We start from the raw sequence: 24,169 nt of genomic DNA, 5'->3' as shown, positions 1-24,169 counted from the left end.
GCTTAGCTTAAAGGTAGAATCAGCATCTAGGTTATTGCTCAGTCATCTCTATTGATTACTGTTCAAGAATTATTGATATTTTTCCACTTTGATGCTCTGTTATGTTGCTTTCAACAGTATTTTATTTTGCATGGCTTGTATACTCTGGCTCTGAAACTATGTAGATAGCATTTATTTTGTGAAGTAGATACGAAAGATATCCCTAAACAGTTATTTTTAACACCACATAAGCAACAAAAATTAAAAGGTGAATTATTAGTTGGTTGTTTTTTTTTTTGGTGACTAATCTCTCAGTCTATTATCTGCTAAATTCATATGCCAAAATGGTTATAATCTGACAAGTGTCAGTTTATAACTTTAGATGATTTATAAAGTATTTTAAAATATAACTTTAAAAACATAACTAATGGTGTCATATAACCGTTCTAAGGTAAATTCACATCTTTGAAATGTTAAATAGGTGTGTGTAATTTAAACTATCATTATTCAAAGCAGTCAAATCTATTTTAAGATAATGTAGAATAACTATATATCTCTTTGTACAAAAGGAAAAAGGAGGGGTATTCAAATATTTTAGAACAATTGCATGATTGCTTTGATGCTGTTAGATAAATTTGTTGAGTGGGAATGATTTTTACTAAATCATTAGAAGATTTTAATGTATAGGACCCTGAATTGGTCAGCATTCCCATTGTTTATTTTTCTGTGCAACATAGGAATAATGCTATATTAACCCAAAGCAGAGGTAGGACACCTGTATATATTTCAGCATTTTGAAAGGCATAGCTAAAATTCTGTGTCTGAAACATACTCCTTTGAAAGAACTTGTATATCTTTGATCTACTAATTTTCTGAGAAACAAAACTAACTGGTGAAATAGATTAAGTGGCTGCTCTAATGTTCAGTTTTGTCTGTTTGAAGATTTTTTCTATAAATTATATAAAATTAACATAGCCTTAGCGGTGAAGAGAATTGCAGAGACTTCAGTGATGAAGAAGGTGAAGCATATTATCACACGATAGTTTTTATTGCTACTTTATGCCAGGTAATTGGCCTAATAACTCATACGTGAGCTGAGGAGTTACAGGAAATGCCATCTTTCATTGGTCATATAGCATTGATGGGACCTAGGCCTGAACCAATGAAGAGAAAAGCTCAGTGGTTTATTTGCATTTGAATATTTTATTGGGGGAGAAGGGGGGGCAGGGAAGAAGATGTGGTAATCTCCTGCTTTCTGATTGCTGTCCAACATTATTTCTGAATTACTGTGTAAGCAGATCTATTCTAACTTCTCTTGGGAGGCTCAAGGGCACTGGAGTGCAGTAGTTTACAGGGATGAGGGTTTAGCACACCAACCCTGTTGTTCTGAGGTACTAGTTTGGTTCTGCAGCCTTTAGTCCGAGTCTGTAACAAAGGGGACTGAGTGAGTTTCCAGATCTTGAGGTGCTAGGTCAATAGCCCAGCTTTAGAGTAATTGTTCTGCTGCGTGAGTGACTGTGCACAGTTATTGACTGTAGCTGGAGTCTCCCAGGCAGTCTGCAAAGGCTCGGCTTCCTACTCTCACTGATACCTCATGCCATTTAATGCTGTGGTTTATTTCATAACAGTACGTACACATATGCACGTGTGTATCTTCCACTACATTGCCTTATTTTAACAGACAGCCTTGCATTGACACTTAGACTTATTAACATAAATGCATCTACCTAATGAAATGTATTGGATTTTTGTAACATAATCAGTGGTCTAAAAACTGATAAACTGGTAAAGATCGGTAAAAACTGAAAATGGAGAGCCTTATGCATGAAGCACATAGGGGCCTACCATTGAGGAAGAATAAAAAAAAGGGAAAAAATAATATTGAAACTACAAATGTCTTGTTTTGAACTGATTTTCTTCTGTTTCTGTCCTACCTTGCCACTGAAATACAAAACTACAACCAAAACATTGACGTAGGTCAGTAATAGATGGTTTTCATAAACGCTGCTACCGTTCTGTGAACTTTCAAACCTCGTTTTAATATTATCTTTAAGCTTATGAATTCCTGACGCTCAGTTAATTCTTAACTCACTTCTTGATCAGAAGTCAGTGCATGTTGAGAAACAAGCTGCTGTGGTTTTGCATGTCTCCAGCCAGGAAAAAAAATATTTGTGTCAATCACTGCCCATTTACTGTAAAAAAGTCTCCCTTACGCCTCCCAAACAGTCTGTCTCAATCTTCCCACCTCCCATAACTCAATAGAGCATGTGACTGAAGAAACAATTAATCTTTTTTTTCCTTCCCCTACACAAGGGACGTATGTTACCTCATGTAATTCGTAGGGACTTGTGATTCATCCACTGAAACAATAACATTCTAAACTGGCATATTTGATTCACTCACAGCATGATTTCATTAACATCATTATTATTGATGCAATAGGTTCCAACAGCCAGTGTGACAATTGAAGGAGCTTCTGCCCTCAATCGTGTTCATTGGGCGCAGGCTGGGAAAGAGGTAGCAGTTGGAGATTCAGAAGGCCGCATCTGGATCTATGATGTTGGAGAGGTACTTGTTCTTTTTTATTTATTTATTTGTTTGTCATATTTGTCATACCACTGAATGTTAGAAAACATCATACATTTATGTGCATGAGAAGAACACTTCCTTTTGGTGATCCAGATGGTTTTTAATGGTGTCATTGATTTGGAGTGCTACACAACTTTGAAATGTACCTTTAAATACAGCTAAGTGTAGCTGTTTAGTCCCAGATCTGAAGAAGAAATCTTGTTCAAATGTCTTGTGATTTATTCTCACTATTTATGTTTTAATGTCAACAAGTGTTTGGTTTTTGGCTACATTTACTAGGGATAAAAGAATATAAAACATGACAATATAAAAGGTTACAAAAGATATATAATATAATATAATATAATATAATAATATTCCAAACACTCGCCTCTAGGATTCACCTTTGCATTGCAGTAACTAATATTTTGTGACCTGCTCCACTTTATCTACTGATACAGATTTTTCTCATCATGACATGCAAAGCACCAGTCAGTATCCCTGATACCATTGCCTGAATATTTACAGTGGCTCCAACAACAGAAAACGGAGAGGTGGTGGTTTGGGGGTTAGCAGATGCATGTGTGGTGTGAAAGACACCGCTACCTCGATGTAATGCCACCCGATATAACTCGAATTTGGATATAACATGGTAAAGCTGTGCTCCGGGGGGCAGGGCTGCGCATTCCAGTGGATCAAAGCAAGTTCGCTATAACACGGTTTCACCTATAATGCAGTAAGATTTTTTGGCTCCCAAGGACAGCGTTATATCGAGGTAGAGGTGCAGCAGGATAAATATTCCATGTTTTAAGGTTGTTTTCAATTTCCCCTACTACATACTACAAAAACTAAGCTGAAGTAGGTTGTGCATGGATGGAGCCTGTCTCTTTGTTGATGAATGCAGTATGAAATGTTCAGCCTGCATTACAATTCTTTGGAATAGTCAAGGGTGAACCTCTGAGCAATCAGCCTTTATGTAGAGAATTTGTTTTTCATCATTATCTGTGATAGGATACTGGGGTATCCATCTCTACACAGTAGGGAAACATTACAGAATACATTGAGTATTATCTGTAACTCACATAAAGTGATTTTATGGCCCAGAGCAAAATTGCTTGAGCATGACTCATATTTTTGGATTGCATATGCTTTTGCAGGAGGTGCCTTTCCTCACAAATGGCTGCTGAAACTTCTTGCTATATAATTTCTAAATTGTCTAAAGTTATTACACTTAAATTTCGACTGCAGTGCTGGCAGGGCAGACTGTTTTATTTATTTATTTATTATTTTTGTATTATTTCTCTGAAGTGATGGGTTTTTTTCCTTTCTAAGTGATATGACAGACTATTGCAATATTTGCAATGACAATATAGTCTGGTCTTGTCTATTGTCTAGAGTCTAGACAGGCTATAGAAATGTCTCTTTGACTTATCATACACCAAACCATTCATAAGGTTGTTTCTCCCTGCAAGATTAATCACGAGAAAATGGACTTTATCCAGAGGGAGTAATATTTACTTTTTTTTCTCTTTTTTTCCTGCATAATCAGAAAAATCCTACCTTCAAAATAAATCACAGGGATACTCTCCTCATGAAAAATAAAGGCATACTTATATTACCTGCAAAAAATGAGTAATCAGTATTCAGCTCTGAGAGACCAGATCAGTATTGTATAATGAAGACCAGTGATACTCAGACCTCAGTGGTGCAGGAGCCAAATTAGTGATCAACATTACCCAAAAGAGCCACATTAGTGTGAATTCATTGTTTCATTCAGTATCGTTTTCCTCATTTTACATATGGGGAAATGGAGGAACAACGAGGATTCCTCCCCCACTCACTTCCTCTCTCCCTCCCCTCACAATTGCTGCCTCATTGATTCCCATTTCTGTTTTTTTAAAAAGAGTTCAAGGGGTTAGTGATACCCTAGCCGGGCAGCTTCTGTCATTACTAAGAGTCACTAGAGCTAGCCTAAGTCAGATGCAGACACACGCAACAATCAGAGTGCCAGTTTAAATAACTAATAGGGTGGCCCTGAGAACAGAAGTTGAAGATAGTGAATAACAGCAGCTTAACTTATTACACCCCCATGTCAGTTCCTAAAGAGCCCTCAGATGTAGGTACACTTAGGGCCTGATCTAACTCCTGTTGAGGTCAACAACATCATTGGATCAAGCCCTTAATAAGGGCCTGATGCAGGAAGACACGTCTGCAGCTTTGTCAGTGCTGCAAACTGTAGCAAACCGTGGACACTGACTTCCTGTCAGATTGCCTTATCCAAGTAAAATGAAGCCTGCTGAAGAAAGACAAAAGCATATTGAGGCTGGGAGTTCACTGCCTGTCCCTCCTTTCCTGGCTGTTCCCTCCTTTCCTTTCCCTTCATCTCTCCTCACTCTGCCACACAGAGCATGGGAGTGCGAATAACCTCAAGGCGGGAAAAAATGCCCCTCGTGACATCCTCAACTGGGAGGAGGAGTCACTAAACTCCAACGTGAGGGCAAGGTGTTTAGAAAGCAAAGCTGACAATCTTACCAGAACCCACTAATTCTATACTTACTGGACTATCTAATTCTAATCTAAACTCCTCTTGGCCTCCCACTGCCTGGATGGATCGTCTAAGCTGTCTAGATGTTTATTCCTCACTGAGCATCTGAGTGTCTCTGTTAGGGATGAGTCCTGCACCAGTGTAATCAATGGGAGCTTTGCTATTGCTTTGAATGGGAGCAGGCCCTTAATCTGGAGCATTGTCTCCATTGCAGGAGTGCTCCTCAGCAGCTTTCCTCTTTTCTTCAGCATATCATGGACAAGAGGGGCCTCCCCCCTTGTGCTTTGGCCTATTGGGATCTGCCCTCCCCTGCCCATCTTTTTAAACCGTCTCAGTCCAAGTGGTTGTCGCATGGCTCCTTTCTTCTTTTTCAGTGGCTGACTTCTGAAACAGAGCTGTTAGTAGAGAAATCTGGATTTTTTGAGGCCATGGGCCCTTTAAAATTCACCCCTAACTATAGTGAGTCATAATCAGCATCCATTAGTGCCAGGGCACACTGTGCTCTGAAGTAGAAGAGTCTCGCTCAGAAGGCAGCAGGCTCCTTTGCAGAGATCCTACATATATTCAGCAAAAATAGTCAGATACCATATTTTTCATATTTTCTCAGTCTTTAAAACCTACCCTATTCTTCTTCTTGTTGCATTCCAGGTACTCCCCACTTAATGTCCTCTCGCTTAACGTTGTTTTGATCTTACATCCCTGCTCCATTACAGAACATGCTCATTTAAACAATGCTCCCCTATAACGTCGTTTGGCCACCTGCTTTGTCTATGGCTGGCAAACACACACACACCCCAGCACCTCCCGCCTGCCAGTGGACCCCGCGGATCAGCACCATCCCCCTGCTCCTCCACCTTCTGCCCGCAGCAGTCAGCTGTCTTGGAGCATTCAGGATGCTGGGGGGAGTAGCGAGGACGCAGCGCACAACCTCCCCCTCCCTCCCGTCTCTTGAACTCCGCAAACCAGCTGATTGCCGCGGGCAGGAGGCAGGGGAGGGAGGAGGGAGCTATGCGCTGGGTCCTCACTCCTCCCCCCAGCCTCCTGAATGCTGTAAAACAGCTGATTGCTGCAGTCAGGAGGCGGCGGGAGCAGGGGGAAGGCACTGATCTGCGGGGTCCGCCAGCGGGCAGGAGGCATTGGCAGGGGGAGGCATTGGGGAGCTGATCGGGGTGCTGCCAGCCTGTTTAATACCTGTATTAAATTGCTTGTTTAAAATTGTGTAAAAAGTATATAGTGCCTTTTGTCTGGCCAAAAAAAAAAAAAATTCCCTGGAACCCAGGCCCCCCTATTTATATTCATTCTTATGGGGAAATTGGATTTGCTTAACATCGTTGCATTTTTCAGGAACATAACTACAACGTTAAGTGAAGAGTTACTGTACCACATTTGATTGGCCATAATGTTCCTAAATGGTGGTTTCTTGTGGCCACAGTTCAAGAAGGATGTTAATAAATTGGAGAAGGTTCAGAGAAGAGCCACGAGAATGATTAAAGGATTAGAAAACCTGCCTTATTAGTGATAGACTCAAGGAACTCAACTTATTTGTCTTAACAAAAAGAAGGTTCAGGGGTGACTAGATTGGTCTATAAGACATGGGGTAGAAATATTTAATACATGGACTCTTCAGTCTAGCATAGAAAGGCGTAACACGATCCAATGGCTGGAAGTTGAAGCTAGGCCAATTCAGGCTGGAAATAAGATGTACATTTTTAACAGTGAGAGTGATTAACCATTGGAACAGTTTACCAAGGGTCCTGGTGGATTCGCTATCACTGAAAATTTTTAAATCAAGATTGGATGTTTTTCTAAAAGATCTGCTCAAGGAATTATTTTGGAAAAGTTCTATGGCCTGTGTTTTACACGAGGTCAGACTAGATGATCACAATGTCTCTTCTGGCCTTGGAATCTATGAATCTATGAACCGGAAAAAGAAGATACGTTGAGTTGAACAACATCACCCAAAAGCATAATAATGTTTAAAACCATATTTCGTAAAATAATAAAATCCACTTTTCCTACACAAATGAACTGAGGCACAAAACTAACATGACAAGCTTGGGACAGAGCAGGAAACCTATTTTGATATCAAATGAAAGTGATGAGGTTCTTATCTTGTTAGTTCCATCACTGTTTTTATTCTCTTCTAGAGAGCAGTAGAATTTGCATCTGTGATTTCTAATTAAAATATATGGTGTTTAGAGAGCGCGTCATGTGGCCTGTCTGCAAACATCAGATCTAGGGCCCAAACCTGCATTCCTTGCTCAGTCAGAATTCCCTTTGAGATCATGGATGTTTTGCCCGAGTAAGGACTTTAGGATAAGGCCCTTTTGTTTTGACAGGTCATCAATCCATGATCTTTATGACATCACAAGTGCAGAAACATGGGTGATGAGACAGAGCCCATGACCACTGAGTTAAAAATAATGCAGATATTTTCAGTTAAACCAGATAATGTTGTCTTTTACAGTACGTACTTTTAGTTGTTTGATTTCGGCATCGTGTCTGAAAAAACCGAACACATTTATTTTCACAGTGAGGGGTCTATTTTCTCCTCCATGCTTGTGTTTTATGCCCATTAGCATTAATGGGAGTCATGCGCATGCTTCCAGGGGAGAATAGACTTAAATAATCCAGAAATATGTGCACAGGTGTGGTGGTTTGTGAGAACAACTTGGAGATCGGTAGCTAATGGCTTAAAAAATTGAGGGGGAAAAATCATATTGTTTCAGTGTGACAGGATCTGAAACATATTTAATTTAGACAGAGAATATAAACAATCATTTTTAATGAGCGTTAGTTTCTGTTAGATTGGAAATATTCACTTCCATAAGACTTAATTATGATATATTTTTAAAAAAGACTGTATGTAAAATGTATCATGAATCAATTTAGCTTCTGTAGTTTTACGGCATTTTTACTCAATAGCCAGGGCTCTACAGGGTAACAGATGATTTTAGAACATGGACCACTGACTGTAGATTTATTCACATGCCCTGATGATTGATTGATAGACCTAACTAGATATATTTTATAGAAAGCTTGCTTCCATTGTGCATGCTTCCAGTGATGTTACACACATGCTGCTATCATAAATATTCTCTATCAGCCATGTTTGCTGCTTATCTGAGTTAGAATGTTGTTTGTAGCTCCAGTTGTGAAAGCAGCAGCTTCTATTCTACCTTCCATTATTTCTTTTTTTCCATTAATCCTTTTGGGGCAGATTTTGTTTGTGGTGCGGGGGGAGAATATACCTATCTCATAGAACTGGAAGGGACCTTGAAAGGTCATCAAGTCCAGTCCCTTGCCTTCACTAGCAGGACCAAGTACTGATTTTGCCCCAGATCCCTAAGTGGCTCCAACTCACAAGCCTGGGTTTAGCAGGCTAATGCTCAAACCACTGAGCTATCCCTCCCTGAGAAATAGATATAACTTTCAAATCAATAATCTGTTAGTTGATGGTAGTAAAATATAGACCTTGAAAAAAAAAAGAAAAAGCATTTTCAACACAAGGAGAGAAATTATGTTCTAAAAGAGTGTTCGAAGTTGTAATTTAGAGGGGCAGATGATCACATATGACTTGTTTCATTAGACTAATTAACTTATGGAAATATCAGTGGTTGCGTCTGTTTGGCAGGGTTATCAGACAGGTTAGTGTTAGGGTCAGTAGCAATCAGGATCCAACTGGAGAAAAGTAAGACATGATATTCTCCAGACTCCACCCACAAACCAACTTCCACCCCCTGGAGACACCAAAAAGAGAAATCATTCACAGTAAACTGTGCAGATCTTCATAAAAAGATAATCTCGCTGCTTTCTTGCATGCTTTGATCAGCAGTGAAATAATTAACAGTGGTGATATTTAAATCATATTTGTTACATTTCAGCATTAACTTCTGATTGAGATAAAAGGAGCAATTCACCTCTTTCAGCACGGTTGTTTCAGGTTTTCTTCAGACTCAGGTATACATTGTGGCATTGGTTTTATATGTGGTTCACATTCCGAAATGTATCTTTGCCACTGTAAGGGCTAGAGTTTTTATTATTTATTATTTTAAAAATGAAGCAAATCTTAGATTCTGGAATTCAAGAAGGCAGCTACCAGTGTTCACAAAGGTATTTTTGAAGTAGCTAAAATAAGAACTCCCTAATGAAAAAAACGCACTGGTTGGAAATGAGTCAGTTTAATTACTGTGTTTTATGAAAGCCATTACCCATTGCTGATTACTAGAGTGATAAAATCTTTAAGCTTTGGTAGCCTCCATAGGGGGTGAGCTGATCTAAGTAGCGCAGAGTCCAGTCATTATCACCCTAAATACTTGTGTTTCTCATTACAATATTCATTACCTTAGGTTACTTTGGGTGCATTGGTGCGTTTCCCCAGTGGCGAAATAACACTATATTAAGTTAAAACTTAACATTTAAATCTGTTTTCCAGTTTCAAATCGGGCTTATCTGTATCCGTTCACAAATATACTTATGTGCAGGTATATATGGGAGTAATGTCCACATCTTAAATGGTAAAATAATGTGTTTTATCTTGTACCTTCAATCTCTCTCCTTCCTTCATCTGCATAGTTTCTGAGATCCTCACACTCATTAATGGATTATGTTCTTAAGACACCCCTTTGAGCTAGGGAAATATGCTCATTTTACACATGGGAAACTGAGGCACAGGGTAGCTTAAGTGACTGGCTCAAAGGCACACAAGAAATGTAGAGCTTGACTGGGAACTGAACCTAGATACCCTCAGTACCAGTCCAGTGCCCCATCTACTAGACCATGTTTCCCTTCCTCTTCTACTTTTGTCCTTTTTACTGCTTCACCTGCACTCTGCCCTGCCGATTCACGTCCATTGCAGACTCCTCCTAGTGTTCTAAACCTCTGAGAAGCTTCGAACAGCTGCCATTGTTTTCAAGGTGATCTGCCAACGGCTATTTTAAAACCCAGAATTGTGTTTATATCAGCATAGGTGCTGGAACTAGGGGTGCTCCCGCACCCCCTGGTTCAAAGTGTTTTCTATTATATAGAGGGTTTATAGATTGCTGAGACTCATTCAGCCACCCCCATTGTACAAATTGTTCCAGCACCCCATATATCAGTTTTTATTTCTTTAAAAAGACTTGAAATCTGTAAGCATGGAGATTTCTAACAATATTTTCTGCTTGTTTACCATATAAATATGAGGAATGGTAATTCTTACCTTGCCTGGTTACGCTAGAGGACTCCTTGGGAGTCTCAGGAAATGTGTTAGGTGAGCTTTATGCCTAACTGGCAGGAAGGGAGTTGGAATCGCTAAGAAAGATATCCTTTCTCTCAAATATCAGAGGGGTAGCTGTGTTAGTCTCGATCTGCAAAGCATTGTGCTCCAGTACGTTTGTTAGTCTATAAGGTGCCACAGAACTCTTTGCTGCTTTCTCTCAAATGTTAGCTAGGTATTGGAGTTAGAGGCATTAACAAAAACAACCAAAAATCCAGGTTTTAAAGAGTCTGATTAAAAGCCCTTTGACTCTCAATTGCTCAGCTTTGTCTCTTATGATGTAACTTGTCACCAGTTCTCCAAATGTAGCATTTCATTAGGTCACCAGAGAGTTTGCCAGGGGAGACAAGACTTGGATTTCTATAATGAAACGAGAAGACATCCCCTACTCCTTTTGCTGTATGATAAAGAAGCAAAAAAGGTTCAACTCCAAGTATTTTGGTTATTGTGTCACATTTAAAACGGCCTCTTGTTTCCTCTTTTCCCCACAAAGACCCAGATCCTCCCCTGTGGAGAGGGAGAGCGAACAAACCACATGTGACAGATGTTAATCATGTAGCTTATTGCACTGCTAGTAGGTGCTCAGATGCTGTGGGAGACGAGAGAATAGATGAGGAGGTCATCCTGTCCCCCATGGTAAAACCTGAAGGAGGAAGAGCAAGGTCACAGATACCCTCCCACATCACCCAGCCTGGGGGTGAAGGGTAGGGGAGAAGATTTGCCCCCTTGCAGAAAAGGCAGTGGGGCTGCCTACAAACCTGACAATCCCTTTTTCTGGAGGCTCTGTGTATTTGTACTAGCTCAGGCCCCAGTGGTGGCTCCCCAGCTGTGGTGGCCCTGAAATCCTGTGGGGAGGCTCTGTGGAAAAAACAATGCAATCCCAGGCTTTCCTGAGTAAAGGAGGTACAATGGCAGCCTCACCCGGTTTCCAGTCCCTCAGCACTGAGTTGTATTAAATATAGCAGAGCAGCCGAATGCTGACAGTGAAAACATGCACCTTCAAATAATCAGTTAGTATACAGGAATAAAACAAATTCACAGGAAGATTCTGCCCCTCCCCCCCATTGTAAAAGCCATTGTGAATGTATAGGCATAAGCCCTATTTTAAACGTTAGGTTTTAACCTAAGATAGTGTTGTTCCACTAGGAGAACCCACCGATGCTTACGAGAAGAATGGGAAATGTGCATAGCTCGTATATAATGCAGAGTATCAATGGGAAAATACTTCATGCCGAATTCACTTAAATATATGTTAGTATGTGTGCAGTGCATTCATGCACTCTCATTGTGGGTATAAATGCTTCATGGAGATAAACCTTCTGATAGAAGAGTTAGTTTGTATAATTAATCTTCTGTGGGTTCAACAGCAATTTGGGTTCTGAGGGAGTCCTTAATTATGGTGTTAATTACTTAATTAGTTATGGTTTGCAAAATTATGTTACATTTAATAGTACAAAGCTACTGAATTCATGATTTAGAAAAAGAGCCATTTAGCTTAAAAATCACAGCTGAGGATGCAGAGACATTCGGGGCCTTAATATATACACTATCCAGCAGCTAAGGTTGCACATCTGAAGTTTCATTTTTCTGTCTGATAGGTTGTGTCAGGCTGTCTGGAGTGGCTCACGACCATGAGTGCCAACCTCAGGGCAGACTGTCAAGAACCCAGTAACAAGTCTGAACTCCTAAAGCACTATAACAGTCTTACCACAGAGTCACAGACAGTCCCCTTGGGATTCCAGTTTATCTTGCCACCCAGGCAAGCTGGACTTTATGATAGATAGTTCCTTACCGCAAAACTCGCAACAATAATGAGGTTACTCCCAATCCCAAAGGACGAGTCACTTAACCCAGGTCAATTGTACTGAGATCTCAAAGCAAAGACAACTCTTGTAGCCAATCCTGTAACAAACTCACTAAAGGTTTAGTAATTAGGAAAAAGAAAGGAGAGTTGTTTACAAGGTTAAAGCAGGTAAACGTACACACACAAATGAGGCACTACCTTGAATTCTAAAGGTAATAGAAGCTTCCATAATAAGCAAGCTTTTATGCCCTTTAGGGCTAACCCAAGCCAAGGAGCTTGGGGTTCTCTTGCTTATGTTTGGAATCTTTGTCCAAACAGCATAAAGACACCAATTTCTCCTTAACAGGAATTTTTATGTCCTTCTCCCAAAATTCAAGCTGAGATGAGACACAGGCTGGTGCACGTACCCTCTTCAAGGGGTGTGTGGGCGGGAGCAATCAACAAAGCAATCAACAAAGCCTATGTCTATCTAGTGTACTTTGAAGGACAGCAATGTGTCTTTAAAACAAAAATCAGCTACTTCATGGTGATGCTTTCAAAGAAATGAAATGTAAGTAATTGCAGCAGTTCTCATGCAAACCAAAAGTACTGTACACCTAGTAGGCTGGGTTTGTTTGTGATAGTAGAACTCATTTGCAGGGCCCTTTCAGGTGAGAGTCCACTGAAAGCTGAGAAGTAGTGGAAAAGCCTCCACAATCCCTGTTCAACTAGGAACCCTAGACTGAGCCATAGATTCATAGACTATACGGGACTGTTGTAGTCTGACCGCTTGCATAACGCAGGTCACAGAACTTCCCCAAAATAATTCCTTTTTAAGATGGAGCAATTAGAAAAACATCCAATCTTGGTTTCAAAATCACAGGTGATGGAGAATCCCCCAGAACCTTTGGGTAAGTTGTTCCAATGGTTAATTACACTCACAATTAATGTGCCTGGAGGCTGGACAGCAGGAAAGGACAGCACTGGCCCGGAGTGGGATGGGGCCAGGCCAACCAGTAGATGCATAATTCATTTCTTTTTCTAGGCGGCCTTGGCTTGAATTTCAAGCTGCTCTTCTCTGGTAGAAGGCAAATCTTCTTTCCATTGCAGCTGTCCCTCTTGGCACAGAGGGTGATATTTACATCCCCAATGGAGTTGAATCTCCAGAATGGGTGACCCCAAACATTCAAAAATCATGTCAGCCCTCCCTCCCCCAAAGTCATGAGATTTTAAAAAAATAATAGCTGTGGGGGTTTATTTGGTTTCTGGTTTTGAGCCCTTTGGAGATTCACCTTTTTCAAGCTTTTCTCTTCAACCCTGAGGATTAGAAACACCCTTTTTAAAATGAATGGGCTGAGATCCTAATGAGCTTTACATGACTGCTGAAAGTCACATGGCTCCAAGATTTAGGACTAAGAAAAAACACTAAATATCCTGAGCCTTGCACTAAAATTGCAGCAGTTGGCAACACTGAAAAATGGAAATTGAACTGGAACTGAGGATCTTATAGAAGACAGATGACACTGGGGGTGGGGGAAAGTGTTTCACTCTGTTTGTGAAGCACCCGATACATTTATAGTGCTGTAGAAACTGTTAATAATAACTAACTTGGAAACCCCTGGTCCCCAGGACAGCACTACTGTGGAGGCAACATGGGTAGCTTCCGTGGAGCATGGCAGAGCTGTGATGTTGTCCCTCCTTCACACATATTTAGTGACTGGCCATTAAACTTAATTAAAGTAGCCTCATATTAGATGCTGTATGTGTGTGTGTTTAGAGGGGAGAGGCCTAGTAAACACTGAGCCTTCTCCCACTCCCATTGAAGACTTCATAAATTTCAGTGGAAGCAAGTGCAGGTACGGAGAAAATAGCCCTGAAATAGGTGGCAAAAGCCCCACAGTTTCACTTGGGTCGACCTGCAAGCCTTATCCTCCACCTTTTGCATGTCAAAGGCCTCTTTACACATATGCTTGGTGGGCTCAGTAAGGGGGCTGCCTTCTCTTAAATGTTGACAGCAATTTGCACACCCTTCCCCTGCAAAATTAAACCAAGCAATGCACATGCTGGGAGCCCATTCCTGCAGGCACAATTCACCTGGTCCTTTACCCACGTGACTAGGCCCACTGACCTCATTGAGATTGTTCAGGTCCATATTAATTCAAAAATCAGGAGATTATAAGACAAGCCTGAGATTTAAAAAAAATGACCCAAAGGAACATTCCTACCTATAAGCCTATCTTCTTGTGGCTGTTCAACCCTTTTCTCCACAGCGCAATACTAATGCAGGATGTCAATGTGTTCATCGTGTCCCTTTAAAATAACAGAAGAGATTCCATTTTAAACTACAGCTTGGAGGTTAATTTGTTTGAGACCCTGGATGTAAGATCTTTATACGTGTATATGGCAGACTTTGAACCAAAGCTATGAATATAGGTGCAGCTGGTGGTGCTGGCTGTAGTTAATGTTGCTCGACACTGCCCAGTTTTCAATTGCTTAGAACTTTACCAATTATTCAGGCTGAGTTTTTCCATGTTTGGAATATGTTTCAGGCTGAACTTTTTTAGCAAGATGGTTCAGCCATTTCCAAGCTTGAGATTAGGGGAAAGAACATCATTTTGCCCATGTTAAAAAAAAAAAAAAATCTCACAACTGTTTTGTTGAAAAGCTCGAGTGTCTCCCTGCTTTAGAACAGCCATGCAGCAAGGGAGGCCAATTTAGCAAGGCCAATTTGGCAGGGGACAATTTAGCAAATTGTTGTTTTGTCAGGGCTGTGTCTTTTTTTGTTTTTGTGGAAAAACACACCTTTGGGAAAAAATCCCTTGAAATTAGATTCACGATCCCATACTGTTTCTTCCCAGGACTCCTGTGGGATGTGGGCTGAGGAGGAATCAGGGTTGTGTAGTGATGCAGGCTATTTTCTGTAGGACCCCCTGCCTCAGTTGTTGCAGAAGTTGTCAGGTTTGCAGTGAATGAGGCAAGAAGCTGCCCAAGAAGAAAGGATGGGCTCATGGTTAAGGCATTAGAATACTGTCGTAGAAAACTGGGTTCCAGCCCTGCTTCTGTGGCATCATTCCTGACTGAAGCTAGGCAAGTCATTTAAACCAAACTTTTCACAGGTGGTCACTAATTGTGTGCCCCTTGTTTTCAGGGTGCCTGACTTGAGACCCTGGTGTCTGATTTGCAGAAGTCCTGAGTGCTCAAAGCCAGTGGTGGATTAATGCACAGGCCCACAGCCAAGTCGGGGGTTCTTGCAGGAGCACCAAAACCTGTGTAGAAGTGGGGAGGCAGGTGGGGGTCTGGGGCTCCCCACAGTGGCCGGGGCTCTCTGGGTGGCCCTTACCACTGCCTGGCTCTGGCTTCTGGCCTGGTGAGGGGCTGGGGCCTTGTGGGGAAGAGGAGGAGCAGGTGAAGGGGCCCATATCAGCCCCTCACTAGGAAGAGGCTGGCACCGCTAGCAGGGGCTGCACTTCACAGCAGGGGAGCTGATCAGCCCGTTGCAAAGTGTAGCCCCTGTCGCTGCTGCTATGCCCACGTAACAAAGTGGGTGGGCCTGGCCCTTGTGATTCCAGCACCCCGGGGCCCTCGTGGTATGGGAGGACCAAATGTTCTTTGTGCCTAGGGCCCCAATAAACCTTCATCCGCCTCTGCTCACAACTGCAGCTGAAGTCAGTGGGAGCTGTGCTTTGAGCATAGAAAGTGCTATATAGTGCTAAGTACTCTGAAAAAGCAGGTACCGGGCATGTCAAATTGGGCACACAAAGTTCATGGAGACTTTTGATCTTAATATCTCCGTGTGTCAGTTAGGAATATAGGAATTGCCATTCTGGTTGAGACTGAGGTCCCTCCAGCCCAGTACACTCTCTCAGACAGTGGCCAGCACCATTTGCTTCAGAGGAAAGTAGAAGAATCCTGCAGTAGAGATGTGGGATAATCTGCCTCCCATTTTAGGTTGCTCATTCCCAGTATATAAAATGAGGATAATATTACCTCATCTCATGGAGACGGTGAAAGTAAATTAATATTTGTGAAGCACTCAGATGCTGAAATATTGAGTATCACAGAAAAGCCTTTAAGGACAGTAAGATGAATAGAGTGAAATAAATAAGACCTGGGGCCACCCATCGACCAGTGATGAGATAGCAAAACATTGAATAGCTGCTAATTCAGTGAGCATCATCCAGCCCATGCACTGAATAAGACAGGGGTACCGTGGAGAAAATAGTATGTGGTGTAATGTATTTATAGACCAGAGCATAGTTCATATACACAAGAGGCAATCGTAATACTGGCATTTCCTACCGTTCAAGTGCTTGGCTTTGCAACTTTAACACTCTTTTAACGTAGTTGCTTGTGTGTAACATACGTATAGTTCACAGCCGATGTTTGATATTTCCTAGATGTTAGTGTTGCTCCAACAGGGCTATGTGTCAGACTGAGGAGTTTGTTTAAACAATCAGTATTCAAATGTTCAGTTTAAGATCCAAACCCTTTACAGAAAGAAATAAATTGTTTTGATCATTGTCTTCACACAAACACTGAAATTTATTTTTAAACGTTGTGTTTTATATCAAGAACAAAATGTACAATCAAATAATAACTTAAAAGCTATTATTTCTGTTTTACAGAAAGAAAATCAAACTTCACATAAGTTATATTCTATTTCTGTTGGAAGACAGAGGTTACGTATTTTTGTTGTATAGTCTAATCTTTAATCCTTTTTTTTACTAGTACAGAACTAGTTAAATCAGCTCCTGCTGGAAGTAACTCATAGCAGACGTTAATCTAGATGAGGTCTAAGTAATGAACTTCACAGAAGGCTGGTGTATACTGTGTCTGTGACACTAGACTGACGTCTGGGCGTAGAATAAATCCAGTATTTAGGCTGCTTATGGTATTCCAGTCCTTCAATTAAGTAAACAAATATATACAGAGCTACACTGGAGTGTATCCTTTGTGGTCTAAACACTATATCTTATTAAAATCATCTGCATGCAGTATGCTGGCTTTGAGTTCTTGCCAATGGTTTCATCCATTGTTAACAGTGATGCTAGGCTCTCCCAAGAGTTAAATACAGTGGTATTGTAGTTATGTGAAAAAAGGTGCCCTTGGTTATTACATTGGTGGCCATTTCACCGCGTATTACCTCCCACTTTGTTTCCATCCATGTGTGTGGCATAGGGAGTTGTCTGTAAAAATATAGACATTTTAAAATCATATTTTATAATTGATTGAAAAAAAAATCATAGGGAGTGGACTGGAAAAATATAGACCTTTTTCAAACACACACACATACATATGCTTGAGAAAAATATCAAAGGCATTTTGCAACTGAGTTCAGTAGGGCAAGCTCAGGGCCAAAATAGGTGGAGATGTGTGTGCATAGAAATGTTTGTATTTGTAGATATTATTTTCGCTTTGACGTGCTGCATTAAAATCAGCGATCAAATACTTATTCACTGCATTTGGGTCGGATTGGATGCCTTAGGGTGAATTATAACTGTCTGGACTTTTTATTTCTAAATGTCTGGGTCTGATCCTGCAAATGCTACACTTCACACAGAATGCAGGATTGGAACAATAATTAGAAAAAAATTATCTAACTGGAACACTCTGCGTAATATTTACATTTTATCATCTTAAGAATATTTTTCTCAGGGAACTCTGTTCACAAAGTGTTTACAATGAATTTCTTTTCAAGACAGCACTTCATTTTATATGATAATATGGATAGCATTCTATGTAGAATAAACAAAGTAATATTCCCTTGTGGTTAGAGGTTTGTTTTTTTAAATGACTCCATCAAATTGAAAGATTATAATGATGCCGATAAATCACACAAAGTATTCGTTCTGAAGCATACCATCTTAGTCATTATAACTATCTTACCATACTTATTGTATTTGACAAATCAAACTAAAATGAACCTGAATACTTTTCCTTATGTCTTAATTAGCCACTCTTCAAAATGTTTTAACCAGTCCTTTTCAAGCCAAGCATAATTTGGTCTGAAGTGGTTTAGAAATGAGAGAGCTGAATTGTGAATTTCAGTATAGTTTTAGTCCTTGTTGGATCTGAGATTTTTTGTAAAGAGAGCTCTTGTAGGAATAAAGGCAGAGAAGCAGGGAAAGACGCCAATAAAAACCCAACCACAACTCATAAAAGATACTTTAAAATATTTTAAAATATAGGCCAGTTTTTGATCTCCATTACACGGTGAAAGTTTCTGCTTTCCTACCACGTAACTGAGATCAGAATCTGGCCTCTTATATGCAAAAGACATCAAATAACCAATTATGTTCAGCACATACAGAAAGTAGCTTATATACTGTGGAGGGAAACGATCTTTTTAGGATTCTGTTTTTACACCTATGTGCAGCGGATGCATGTACAGACACTGGAGAGACTTGCTCCAATGGGAGAAATGTATTCGGAAGAGTTAAATTCTCCTGTCAGAGACATCCTTGAGCAGTTCAGCACCACAGCTAGCTGTGCACAAGCTCACTGTCCATGAACACAGGCAGTTTGACTCTTAGCTTAACCAGCGAATGGCTGGTGCCAAAGCGGGGAAAGAGGGCCGGATTAACCTTTTGTGGGCCTGGCGCCAAATTTATTTGTGGGCCCCCCCCCATGGGGGCAATGGAGCATGGCGCGGGGGGGGTTGGTCTCTAGAGTGAGGGGCCAGCCCGGGGCAACATGGCATGGCAGGAGAGGCCCCGCTCCACCCAGCCCAGTGCGAGGGCACTATTTACAAACCCGCAGTTTCCAGATGCACAATGGCCCGCCTGGCCCTGTGCTTCAGTGTACCCCTTCCCCTCAAGGGTGGGCCCATGCCGTACCACACAGCCCCCCTGCCCAACAGCGGAACACCCGCCCCCCCAATTCCCTATGGCCAAAGCCATCCCGGACCCACTATGCCCAGTGTCCCCCCCAGACCCTGCCACAACTGCCCAGTGCCCTACACAGAACCCTCACTCCCTAGTGCCCCAACACACAGAGATCTTCCCCACCCCCTCACAGCACAGCACCCACCCCAGGCCCTCTAGAGACCCACTCCCCCACGCCCTGCCTCCCAGCCCCACTCACCGGCCCTGCTAGGCGGCGACTGTGTCTGCCGGGCTGAGCCGCCAGGGTGGGGAATCGCTCCGTCCCCTCGGAAGTGGCGCGATCAGCCAGGCCCGGGCTCCATCAGGACCCACTTGCCTAGAGGCGCCCAGCCAAGCCCCCGCCACGCTGCGCCCCCCCCCCCCACAACTGGCCGAGATTGGCCAGGCTTCTGCATCAGTCCCTGGCGGCTCAGCTCCAGGGAGACGAGTGGGGCCCCCAGGGCTGGTGCAAGGATGTTTCGTGCCCTAGGCGAAACTTCCACCTTGCGCCCTCCCCCGTCCCTGAGTCCCCGCCCTGAGGCACCCTCCCCCTTGCAGCAGCTCCCCCTCTCTGCCCTGAGGCGCCCTCCCCCCCCCCGTGGCAATCAGCTTAGGCGCCGCAAGCCTGGGAGGCGGGAGAAGTGAAGCAGCCACGGCGTGCTCGGGGAGGAGGCGGGGCAGGGGTGAGCTGGGGCGGGGAGTTCCCCTGCATGCCGCCCCCCCGCCACTTGCTGCAGGCGGCCCTCCCCACGCCCTCCTGCCCCAGCTCCCTCCGCCTAAATGCCGGCGGCAACCAGGGCGGCCAAATATCTGATCGCTGCGGTTGCTGCCGAAGAAAATGCCGCCCCCCCAAATCCTAGCGCCCTAGGCGACCGCCTAGGATGCCTAAATGGTTGCACTGGCCCTGGGGGCCCCACAGGTGACAGGAAGCAGAGACTGCCCGGAGCCGGAAGTGCACTGGGGTCCAGCCAGGCGGCAGAGAGAAGCCAGCAGGTGAGACCAGGGGATGGAGAGGAGCCCTTGGCCAGATGGTGGGCAGGCTGAGAGGAGCAAGTGGGGGGCGGGGTCTGGGGGGAGTCAGCGGGCTGGTGAGGTCTCGGTACAGTGCAAGCAGAGCAGGTCGGGGCCCCTTCTGAGCCTGGCTCCATGGTGCCATTGTAAACCCAACACTGCTGGGCATAGATTTAAGCATGAGATTTAATCATTTAAATTAAATGTAACTAGCAAACACAGGCCTCACTGTCCCCCTGGAAGGTGGAAGGGATCTTGTTGCCACTGTTCCAGGGCAGGGGTGCGAAAGCTGGAAGTGCTGCCTGCATGGCATGTTCCTACCTGATCCCCCCTTCACTTGGCCATGGAATCTGAACACTGTGGAGTCCCTATGGAGGAAGGAGTTGTCAGGTTCCCATGCCCTGAACACCCTTGGCAAGGTGGCACAGGTTACAAGGTGTGCAGGAATTGGTGCTGATTTTTCCCCCCGCTATGGTTTTCGCTGCCTCTGATGTGAGATTTCAAGTACAGCGATCGTCAAGGGAGTTCCTAGTAGCACACCTCCTGTGCAGCCCACAGGACACAACTCTGCATGAACACAGCTTGTTTTGGGGATATCTTGGGGAACCTTCATGTTTAGGGGATGGGGTCATCCATACATGGTGATGGGGAAACCCTCGCCTTAGGTTAAAGGATTAAAGAAACTCTGCAGGTGGATACATGCAGTTTCCATTCTCCTATTTATGAAGAACCAGCATAGGGGAGAATTAGCCCGTTGTGTAAGGCGCTCCATTGTTTCTTACCAGAATGTGCACAGGCTATCCACCTAATGGGAACTCACATCTGAAGCATATGTTTATGCTGGGAGACCAAAGTCACAAGAGACAATCTTTCAGCCTAGGATAATTATCATGTTGTTTTTAACAGAATTTTAACCAAAATGTCAGAAGTTTTGCAAAGCCAAGGATCATATATTGTCTGTATTGGCACCTCTAGCCAGTCACGTTTACTGTCACTAAAGGATTAAGTTGCCAAAGAAATCAGAAGAGGTTGTGGCATGTCAGAGAAGGGAAACGAATGCCGTATCTTTGCCTTCAGTCTGAGCCATGCTACCTTAGCAGTGCCACATTATTCATTCTTGTCTTAAATTCCGCTCCGACTTACACTATGCTGACTGAGGCCACCAGCCCGAGATTTTCTTTGATTAGAATGAAACACAGGGGGATATAGGGTTAATGCTGGCACAAACTGACTGAGATTGTGAGAGTAAAATCTTCCAATTACAGGCAGAGCCACATTTATGCTGGCACAACTCCAAAACAGAGTGAATTTGGCTCATAGTGTTCTGAAATTACTTATCCACATCCCTGGTGACTTCATATTAGATGGGGCTGCTGCTAGTAAGTTACTGCCTGCACCTCACAGCAGGAATCATTTTTTGCGGCTGAACTAGCTTTACTTTACATTGGGTTTTGGAGACTAAGGAGTTGTAAGATGTCCTGAAGATACTTTGATTTTGGAAATTGTTTTTTTTTGCTGACACAGAAGTGGTCAGAATCCATCATCTACCACCATTCAATGTATGGAAACATCCCACCAATCCATGTTTTCTTGCTGAATCTAAGATGCGATTTAACTTAAACCTGTTTATCTGAAATCACAGTGGTAGAGCTGGTGGAAAAAATAATCCCTAAGGTTTGAGGCACATAGCTCAGTTGCTAAACAGTGGATAGAAACAGGTTGGAATCTTTATAGTCCATTTGATACATAGGTACTTATCAGACAAGCAGGGCCGGGTTTCAATAGGTTAAAAATAATGTAAGTTTATTTAGGTTACAGAAGTAGAAACAAGGAGTATTTTTCATCAGTGTTTCATTTAGAAACAAAATGGTTTTTTGTGATGCTGAAAGATGCATGCTATACATAGCAAGGAACTTACAAGTTTGAGAAAAAACAGAAAGGGCCAAGTATGGCCTCCTAGTTGAATGCCTGCACCCAAAAGCAAAATTTAATCCCAAATTCAGCCCCATCAGATTTACCAAAGTCTCAGTCCTGCAAACACGTAAGCACATGTGTAACTTTGCATACATGAGCAGTCTGATTACCTGTGTGCATAGCATTTACTGCATGCCTAATGTTTGTAGGCCTGAGGCCTAAAGTCTCTGGTAGAGATTTTTCAAAGCTATGCAGGTGATTTAGCTACCTGTCTATCTTTCAATACTTTAATGGGCAATGTATGACTAAATCCTTCGCACTCATTTGTAAATACCAACTTCTGTTGTCAGTATTGCTAGCTGGCCATTTATAAATATAACATTATTGTAGCTAGGCTAGAGCAAGGTGCTTAGTTTATCGTCATGAAGGGGCTAAGAACCTAGAGAGCTACCATTTACGTTCTATTTCTGCTCACAAAATAGCCATAAGCTGATGGCAATTTATGCTAATGTTTTTATTATCCAAATATATTCTGTGACTAGCATTTTTGGAAACATTTTACTGCATGTAATACTCACGGATATTTGAAAAATCTAGCGATGTTGCTTTGTTGTAAGTGGATGGGGGGGTCGGAAAATAGCTACATTTGTGAAATATTTAATGGTAAAAATCTTATAGCTTTTCACAGAAACGTCGAAAAAAGTTGGCCATCTCTAGCTGTAAGTGATCACATAAGCCACACGGTGTTGCTTCTCTTACCTAATTTTTTTCAAATGCCACAGCCAGCCAACTATGCCATTTGTTTTGGTTTGGTTTGTTGCAAGTAAAACGTGCTTGTTGGAATTTTTGTGGGAAATGACTGGACAAGGGGTCTGTGCATGGCCCAAACAAATGCATTTAAAATGTGAATGGATATTTATGGATGTTTTACGCATATTTTTCCAAGTCCATGTTGGTTTTGCAGATCTTCATTTTTAATCATTGTAGTTAGTTGTCTATACAGCACCCAACCTTGTGGCAGGCACCGTATAGACCAAATCCAAAGACATGGAGTGTAATTCTGGTTCCACTGAAGTCAATGGAAATGTTGCCATTGATTTCGATAGGGCTGGGATTTCAACCCTTTTCCCTACCGCTGTCCCTTTCCACTGTAAGGCCATCACCCTGAAAACAGTTTTATTTGCAGGATTGGGCCCTAACATTAGACATGACTCTGTAAATGAAATGAACAAGCAATAAGTGGAGTGAGATGAAGGACAAAAGTTGCAGTAATAAGCTCATGTATCATTCTCATTTGTGGCATGTGTACATCTGGATGGTTCCACCAACTTTTCTTTTATTTACTTTTGTACGGTAAATGTATGTACTTCACTCCGTCTGGTTTGGGTTTTGGGAAGAGGTGATTTTTCAAATTTAAAAATAAGAGTCTGACCCTGTAAACACTTTCTGCTCAAGGTGGTGCTTACTTCTATAAGTAATGAGAATGTGCAGTATCGGAGGGGTAGCTGTGTTAGTCTGGTTCTGTAGAAGCAGCAAAGAATCCTGTGGCACCTTATAGACTAACAGACGATTTGCAGCATGAGCTTTCGTGGGTGAATACCCACTTCTTCGGATGCAAGGATATGCAGGATCAGTACCAAAGTTGTTCTGACAGCCTGGCATTTATTTATTCTATGGCCTGGGTTGTGCAGGACAGACCTTATAATGGTCTGGCCTTACACTCTATGAATGTATAATTTTTTATTAAAATTCATTATTGTCTTTATTTCTTTTCCAATGTAACTTTACCTATTCACTTCCTGAAATACAAAATAATGCTCTTTAGATTGTTCAGTTAAGTTGCAATGCGGCTGTTACTCAAAAAGAAAAAAACATAGGAACAGAATTGTCCTTATTTCATTATTTAATGTGTTTGGTTTTGTATGGATTTGGCTCTTTTCATATTTTGATGCAACATATTAATAACGTTACACTATTATGCTCTGCAAGAAAATGAAACCCTTTATGAAAGAAGCATCAGTAGGCAGTGCGTGCAGTGGCAAAGCTTTTAACAGCTGATCTGTGTAACACTGCAGCTGTGTTAGCCTCTAGGGGCCCTATTCTGATCTTATATCTGTGGGCATGTAATGCCACTTAGCTTGTAAAATCATCTCTTGTACGGGTGTGTAGTCATGATCGAGCTTTCAGTGCTGATGTTTTTGCGTACTTGCCTCCTTAGCTTTTGTTTTTATTTCCCCCAATCATATATT

At 42.2% G+C, this 24,169-nt stretch overlaps 1 protein-coding gene across 4 annotated transcripts in view; it reads left to right on the top strand.

Annotated features, from left to right (window-relative positions):
- DYNC1I1 (dynein cytoplasmic 1 intermediate chain 1) overlaps positions 1 to 24,169 on the top strand; it is a 241,604-nt gene that overhangs the window by 215,100 nt on the left and 2,335 nt on the right. For all 4 annotated transcript variants that reach the window (XM_045004527.1, XM_045004526.1, XM_045004524.1 and 1 more), the window contains one exon: positions 2,422 to 2,547. In XM_045004527.1, the coding sequence (XP_044860462.1) occupies positions 2,422 to 2,547 (126 nt within the window). The remainder of the gene's footprint in view (positions 1 to 2,421; positions 2,548 to 24,169) is intronic.

The sequence above is a fragment of the Mauremys mutica genome, chromosome 2, assembly GCF_020497125.1.
Source record: "Mauremys mutica isolate MM-2020 ecotype Southern chromosome 2, ASM2049712v1, whole genome shotgun sequence".
In the NCBI taxonomy this organism is placed as follows: Eukaryota; Metazoa; Chordata; order Testudines; family Geoemydidae; genus Mauremys; species Mauremys mutica.
The sequence above is the reverse complement of the archived record's forward strand: the minus strand, read 5'-3'. Positions and strand labels throughout refer to the sequence as shown.